Source organism: Microtus ochrogaster, unplaced genomic scaffold (genome assembly GCF_000317375.1).
Source record: "Microtus ochrogaster isolate Prairie Vole_2 unplaced genomic scaffold, MicOch1.0 UNK16, whole genome shotgun sequence".
Classification (NCBI taxonomy): Eukaryota; Metazoa; Chordata; class Mammalia; order Rodentia; family Cricetidae; genus Microtus; species Microtus ochrogaster.
In genome coordinates, this window is record NW_004949114.1 from 1,431,207 (window position 1) to 1,439,366 (window position 8,160).

Sequence of the window (8,160 nt, forward strand, 5' to 3'; positions counted from 1 at the left end):
CCCAGCCCCTCACTAGGGGATTCTAGGCAGGTGCTCTACCACTGAGCCACATCCCAGCCCCTCACTAGGGGATTCTAGGCAAGTTCTCCACTGCCCAGCTATGCCCCTAACTCCTCACTGGAGGTACACAGATAAGAGCTCTCCCTCTGATCCATGCCCTTAGGGAAATTGTAAGTGAGCTCTCTGCCATGGAGTCCTAGCCCTGCTTCCCATGGTCTTGACAAATCCTGAGACATGGGGACATCACTTCCTTGGAATTCCAAGGGAGGACTTGATGCAACTTTGCCCAGGGAACCTACCAAGAGTACCGGGGTCACTCACCTTCTCCAGCTTCTCAAAGTGCTCCCGAAGGAATCGCAGCGGCCGGTCAGGCTTGGCAACACAGAGGTGCACAATGCATTCTTTGAGCACCTGCTGGATGCCATGCTTCTGCACGTACATCTCGCATCCTTTCAGAGAGTCCTCGTCCTCCGAGTGGAAGCAGGATGGGGAAGCCATGGTCAGAATGTCTTCTACAGTCCTGTGAAGGAAAACTAAAATCAGCTTTAGGAGGAACCAGGGAAGCCAGACTGTTCTGCTGGTATGCTCTATGGAGTACATGTGGGCTGGGCCTGGTGGTGCAAGCCTGTCGTCTCAGCTACTCTGAAAACTAGGGCAGAGGATCGTGAGTTCAAGGCTCACCTAAACAGGATCAGCCTATACAACTTAGTGAGAACCTGTCTCAAAAGAAAAAAGGACAAAGAAGGCGGGGGTAGGGCTGGGGAATGTGGCTTAGTTGGTGAGTGCTTGCCTAGCATGCAGGTTTCATCGCCAGGAGCAAAGAAATCCTCCCTGGTGATGCATGCCTGTAACCCTGATCCTACTCAGGAGGTAGAGACGTGAAGATAAGGAGTTTAAAGCCAGCCTGGTCTGCATACAACTTTGTCTTTAAAGGGGGGGGGCACTGAGAGGATGGCTCATTGAATAAAACACTTGCGGCCCATGCACGAGGAGAGGAAGTCAGATCTCTAGCACCCGCGAAAATGCCAGGTGGGCTTGGTGGCCTACAATCCCAGTGTGTGGGAAGTGAACCCAAGAGATCCCAGGGGCAAGCTGGCTACCTAGACTAGCTGAACTAGTGAGCTCTGAGTTCAAGGAGGAAGCCCTGACTCAATACATAATGTGGACAGTGATCACTGAAGGCACCCAACACCAAACATGGACCTTCTACACATGTACATGCATTATATGCATCTGCACACTCATGTGAACACGCATAGGCATGTACACACACACAACTGAATTTTCAAAAATCCCAGAGGGTTGCACATCAGCAGTAGAGGGCCTGCCCAGCGGGTACGATGTTTTGCTAATGATTAGGCCCAGTGAAGGGTGTATGACACCAGAAACCATATTTGTCAAAGGCCTTTCTCGGATGAGTGGGTTCAGCCCTTCCTTACCTCTGAACAAATTCTTGCAGAGATGGAAAAAGATCAAGTACAATTTGTATACGGTACGCTCTCCATTTCTGGGAAATTTGAGGTGGAATAAGTTGGATGTCTGGAGCCCCCACTATGGGAACCATGCTGTCGGATGGTTTCATTTTCATCCACCCCCTCCCCTTTTTAAGGACACCGATGTGGAATAGAGATGTTGTCACGATCTAAGGCCACAGCGGGGGCAGTTGGGGCGGGAGGGGGAGGTGCTGTCAAAGGATTGAGGTGACTTGTTTCATGGGGAAAGGAAAGGGGGTAAGGAAAACAATGGAACAGAGCTGGGGGCGGTGGGAGGGGGCTTGGAAGACAGTAATAGAGGCCCAAAGGCTCTAGAACGCATCAGTGTGTGCCCTGCGCAAGGTTGAGTCACAATGTCCAGATCACCGCCCCGCCCCGCAAGGATTGGAATCACCCAGCCTAGAGGCCTCAGGGTTTGAAGGGTCCCCATGATGGCGAGGTACACCTGGTTTCGGAGGATGGGGATTCTTTCCCACTCCCATCCCGTGACCCCGTCCCCGGACCCTAAGCCCACTAGAGGAGCAATTGGAGACGCCCCTAGATGGTGGTGGGTGCAGGACACCCCCAGATCGTGGTAGGTGCAGGGTGACCCCAGATCCTGGCGGTGCAAGCCACACTCCCGACCCTGTCCTGGGCGCTTGCGCAAGGGCCTGGCTCCACCTCGGACACCAGCAGCCCCACCACCACCACCATTCGGGTGGCCCTGTGGCCGATCCTGTCTCTCCCCAAATCCCTCCTATCCCTGTGAGTCCCCCAGTTCCCGCCGAGACCCAGCTCTGGGTAGGGCCAGATCCCCGTGCAGACCCCACCCCAGCTTGCGTACCTGTAGATGCGCGGTGCCCGAGGCCAGAGGCAGCTGCGCGGGGACGCGGGGACGCGGGGACGGCGAGCGGGTCTCCGCACTGCAGCGGCGCCGCCCTCTGCCCGCCCCCGCTGCGCGCCGCCGGCCGCCAGGCCCAGCGCACAGCGCCCGCGCGGGTCGCCCACCGACCGCTGCCCTCCCCAGGGCCCGTCCCACTGCTATTTCTGAATAGCAACGACACACCGGAGCCCCGTCGCGCAGGCCCTGCACTGCCGCCAAGACCTGCCACCCTAACCCTCTCCTCCTAAGCTCGTCCAACCTGGCTGGTGCAGCTAGTTCTTCTGGGGCCCAGATGCTCTCTCTGTTCAATGTACACCACCCTGCTCTGTCTGAGCTGTCACCCTGGAGGGGAGGGAGGGAGTCGCATTCAGTGCCTGCCCACTCTAAAGCCGAGGCCTGTAGCAAAAATTAGCCTCCACCCATCCTGTCCTGCGCCATCTGCTCCTGTGGGGACAGAGTCCATCTTCTAAGTGATCTAAGCGCAGGAGAAAGGATGAGGCTCACAGGTACTGTCTATAGGCAGTCACCTGTCCACAACCCATCCGCTCACTCACTTGTCCACACTCACCGGCTCATTCTTCCACTCACCTGCCGCCTCACTCACACACCAGCTCCCACATCTAGGCTTCCATTCATCCACCCCACCCCCACACTCATCTCTCTACATTCATCTGCTCCCCACATTTGTTCCTCCACGTGCCTGTCCACATTCCCTAGCTCTCAGCTATACCCCATCGCTCTGCTGCCTGCTTTCTCTTGCCTCATTCACCAGGCCACTGTCTCATGACACAGGCGTCCTCCGCGTGGCCACCACCGTGCTCTCAGCAGGTTTGAAGGTGAACTGGTGCAATAAGGGCTTCCTGGCCTGAAACAGGCTCTAAAACTTCGTAGCGTGCATGGATGAAGCTCGGGTTCCCATCGCCAGCTCTGCACAAACTGGGTATGGTGGCACACACTTGTGACCCCAGCACATGGGATGTTGAGACTGGAGAATCAGCTCAAAGCCATCCTTGCCTACAATAGCTACCCTGGGCTATATGAGAGTCTGTCTAAAATCAAATCTAAAGTTAATAATAAATATAATAAAAATAAAACAAGAATATATGTAATAAAATGAACAAAAATAAGGAGAAGATGCAGCTCCCACATCCCCAACTTTTCCCTCCAGCTTGCCTCCCAACTCTGTCGACATGACAGGCACACACTTATGGTGCACACACCTATTAGGAAGGGGTCTTTTTTCAAGAATTTAAGTCCCATCTTACCAGAACCAAAACTTGCCTCCCATAAGTAACTCATGCTCTTGAAACTGCATAGAATTGCTAGAGACGGGAATGGAGAGATGGCTCAGCAGTTAAGAGCATTGCATGCTCTTCCAAAGGACCCGAGTTCGATTCCCAGCAACTACATGGTGGCTCACAACCATCTGTAATGAGGTCTGCTGTTCTCTTCTAGCCTGCAGGCATATATGCAAACGGAATATTGTATCCATAATAAATAAATATTTTTTAAAAAAAGAATTGCTAGAGACCAGCAATGGATGGGCATAGCCTGCCTTCTACATCACTGCCCATTTCTCTCTCCTGCCCCAACTCCTCCTGGCTCCTGCAGGGAACATTAAGCAAAGTCAGCCAAAAAGAGCCATTTTTACCCTGGTACTTGGGCTGTGGACTTGAATGCTCCAGAGCTGCTCCCTTTCCTCTCCCTTCTTCCCCCATTGTCTCCTTTTTTCTCTTTTTAAAAAATACTAAATTCAAGACCCAGTCTGGTCTCAAAATCAGTAAGGATGGCCTTGAACTCCTGATTTTTTTTAACCTCTACCTTTTAAGAGCTGGGTTTACAGACGTACGTCACATGCTTAGATAAGGGCTGGGTTTTCTCTACTGAGGACCCCCCCTGCAAGATTTTCTGGAGTTCCCTGTAGAGGCTACCCTTCGTGCTGTTCCTTGGGATAAGAGAAGTGACCCTTTCCAGTAAACCTCAAGAACAGTCCTGAAATCACAAGGCGCTCACACCAACTGACTCCGACTGAGGTGTACCACCTCAGATGCAAGTCCCCTTGGACTGTGAGTGTCCTGTCACAACAAAAACCTTCTGGGTCCGGGGCTGGCCATCGGCATGTATGAAACCAACCAGAAACTTGGTCCCTGGGCCTTACAGCAATGTCTTCTGCTGAGCCCCATTATGAAGGCAGTTCCTGCCATCCTCAGATATTTCTGGAATACTCTAGTAACCTATTTCATGGACCTCAACTTCTTGAGGCATTCCTCCCAATGCTGCTTTTTGTGCCCTTCATGTGGTACTGAGAATAGAACCCAAGTGAATGCATGCAGTTCCCTGGCCAGCCACCCTAGCCTACTTGGGGAATTCTGCCAAGGCCCTGTCTCAAATAATAAAGTAATTAGATATACCTTTCATCCAAGTACTAAATATTCTAAGTAACGTTACTATGTTAAAGTTAGATCCTTCCTTTTTAATTAGACAGAAAGGGGGAGATAATGTGAGATGTCCTTCTGTTTATGTGTTGCTTTTATTGGTTGATGAATAAAGTTGTCTCTACCAATGACTTAACAGAGTAAAGTCAGGTGGGAACTCTGAACAAAGATATAGAGAGAGAGTAGGCAGAGTCCAAGAGAAGTCATATAGCTGCCAAAGGAGAAAGATGCCACCGGAACCTTACCAGTAGGCCATAACCTCATGGGGATACACAGATTAATAGAAATGGGTTAATTTAAGATATAAGAGTTACTTAATAAGAAACCTGAGCTAATAGGCCAAACAGTATTGTAATTAATATAGTTTCTGTGTGATTATTCGAGTCTGGGAGACTGGGAAATGAACGAGCAATCTCTGTGTACAAGAAACTTAAGCCCGGGATGCATATGAAGGCAAAAGAAGAAAGTCACCGAGGTAGCAGAGCTGATCTTATTTCTTCAATCTGCATGGTTAGAAGACATGTTTTGAAGAGTTCCAAAAGAAAGATCATTTATTAAACCATGGTTTCTGCAGAGACTGCAGAACGTGAGTCTGTGACAAAGGGTCCTGGAGATGATAATGTGGATAAGGACCCCATCTCTGTCCCGAGCTGCCATGAACAGGACCTCTCTCAAAGGAGCAAGAAGAGATGATTGACACTCACTAGGCTGAGCCCTTACCTGAAGGATGCTGTGAAATGCTCATGCCAAGGCAGAGGACATGAGCTGAGGGAAGGCACAGAGAACACCTCAAGCCCAGGCACTGAAAGACAGCTACCCCCACATACAAAGTCCCAACTTAATTTTTGGCTTTGTGATGGTGGGAAAGAAATGTAAATCCCATGTGAATTGTACTTTAAAAATATTAACCTCTTCTGGTTAATGTGATGTAATATTGATGTAATCTGCTGGCCTAGCCTGTCACCTGGGTACTCTGTCCCTTTAAGAGACAAGCCCTGCCCACTCCCAATCCTACCCCCCCATTGCTCTCTCTGCCTGCCTTTCTTCTGCTTTTGCTTCTGCTTCCCTCCCTTCCCCTTCTTCCCTTCCCCCTTCTTCTCTTCCCTTCCCCCTCCATAACCCACTAAATAAACTCTATACCCAAGCTCTCTCTGCATGACATATCTGTCTGTCTCCCACAAGGCCTCAGGACATCTGGCGAGGCCTCGCAGGTGACCACCACTGCCCCTCATGGGACCAACCTCAGGTCACCCGAGTTATGAATGATAACAAATATCATTTTGTTTATTTTGATATTTTGTGTATATGTTCCTAAACATATATGGACACATGCATGAGGAGGTCAGAGCTGGACCCTGTGTGTCTTTATCTCTTTCTACTTTGTTAAAACATTTGTGTGAGTGTGTGTGTGTGTGTGTGTGTGTGTGTTGTGAGAGTGCAAGCATACATGTGCCAAAAGGGCATGTGGAGGTCAGAGAAACCAATTTTCAGAAACTAATTGTCTCCTGCCAGGTCCTATGGTAGGAGACAAACTCAGGCTTGTGCAGTAAACTGGGTTACCCACTGGGCCATCTCACCAAATCCATATTTGATATTCTGAGACAGGGTTTTGCTGTGTATCCCAGTATATCCATAAACTCAAGATCCTCCTGTGCTCGGCCTCCGGAGTGGTGCGATTACAAGGGTACATCACCATGCCTGGTTCCTGAAGCTCTTTCTTGATGGTGGACAGCAACAGCATCCTCCTGATCAGCTTGCTCAGTGGCTGAGATGGAAAGCCGCTGACCCCGAGCTTGTTCCTGGGAGCTTGTTCTGCTGGAGAGAAGCCCTCACTGAGGCAGAACAAGCAGGTGTGGGTGGAGGGGAAAGACACCCTGACTCACCCAGGCAGATTTCCTATCACAGAGCCATACCCCTAGCCCCTCATGAAGGTGGGGGCAGGGGGGGTGCTCTAGGCAGGGGCTCTACCACGGAGCCACACACACCCCAGCCCCTCACTGAGGGATTCTAGGCAGGTGCTCTACCACTGAGTCACACCCCAACCCCTCACTGGGGGATTCTAGGGAGGGGCTCTACCACTGAGCCACACCCCAACCCCTCACTGGGGGATTCTAGGCAGGTACTCTACCACTGAGCCACACCCCAGCCCCTCACTAGGGGATTCTAGGCAGGTACTCTACCACTGAGACACACCCACAACCCCTCACTGGGGGATTCTAGGCAGGGGCTCTACCACTGAGACACACCCCAGCCCCTCACTGGGGGATTCTAGGCAAGCACTCTACTGCTGAGCCATGGCCTCAGCCCCAGCCAGGCCTGGCTGGATGCAGACCTTCTACAGAAATGTGAACTGGTGAGAAGCACCCCTGCAGGGGAGCAGATAAGACTCTGCTTGAAGCCGGGTGGTGGTATTGCACACCTTTAATCCCAGCCCTAGGGAGACAGAAGCAGGCAGACCTGTGAGTTCAAGGCCAGCCTGGTCTACAAAGCAAGTTCCAGGACAGCGAGAGCTACACAGAGAAACCCTGGCTCAAAAAACAAAACCAAACAAGATTCTGGTTGAGCAGAACTCTTTAATATTTAAATTTTATGTTGTTCATTGCATTCATCTGGGAAGGGAGTCCACTGAAGACTTCTTAGATGTCAATCCTGGCTTACAGCAGCAGGCTTCAAGACAACCACCTGAAGCTGGGCGAGGGGGTGGTGAACACCTTTAATCCCAGCACTCCAGAGACAGAGGAAGGCAAATCTCTGAGTCTGAGGCCAAACTGGTCTATGACGAAATCCTGTCTTGAAAAACCAAAAATAAAATGGTAACAACAAAAAAATTCAACTGCCTGAGTCCCCATTGGTCCCAGCCCCCCCCACCTCAATTCTAGTTTCCTGAGGAGATCATGCCTTGGGGGTTTTCCCTCTCAGTGTGGGCAGGACTTGGTTTTACTCCACCAAAGTGGTAAGACATCCATCCTGTGTATGGTCCATGTCTAATTTACAACGGTTCTGATTAATATCTAGCTGGGAGACTTTCCCTGGATGGTTTTAAACATGCCAGCAGTGCTGCTGTAAGCTGGTGTGCATAGAGTCATATGGCAAAGGACTAGGGCAGTCTCTAGGGATAAGTGAAATAACAAAGGGCAGCTCCAACTATCAGGAACTGATAACACCAAAAAGTATGGTAACTTACCTGCCCTGGTCCAACCTTGAGAGCACCTTGTCATGGTAGTGATAGGGTCTTCAAAAGACCCTGCCAAGCTATGCCTGGACTTCAGCCTTCAAACACCACAACATAGATACTGTTTTGTACTACTAAATTTGTAATAATGTTACACAGCTATAGAGAATCAATTCAAAGGAAGAATCAAGAGAGAAA

General features: G+C 50.6%; 1 protein-coding gene across 4 annotated transcripts in view; it reads right to left on the reverse strand.

The window, feature by feature from the left end:
• Prkar1b (protein kinase cAMP-dependent type I regulatory subunit beta) overlaps positions 1-8,160 on the reverse strand; it is a 141,477-nt gene that overhangs the window by 120,341 nt on the left and 12,976 nt on the right. Inside the window, exons 1-2 of one of the 4 annotated variants that reach the window (XM_013353798.2) lie at positions 2,944-2,980; positions 322-520 (exon numbers count right to left, since the gene is read on the reverse strand). In XM_013353798.2, coding sequence (XP_013209252.1) covers positions 322-498 — 177 coding nt within the window. In that variant the 5' untranslated portion in view covers positions 499-520; positions 2,944-2,980. Of the gene's footprint in view, positions 1-321; positions 521-2,316; positions 2,583-2,614; positions 2,740-2,943; positions 2,981-8,160 lie in introns of those variants that run through there. The other 3 variants (XM_013353797.2, XM_005367091.3, XM_013353799.2) reach the window with 3 other exon arrangements.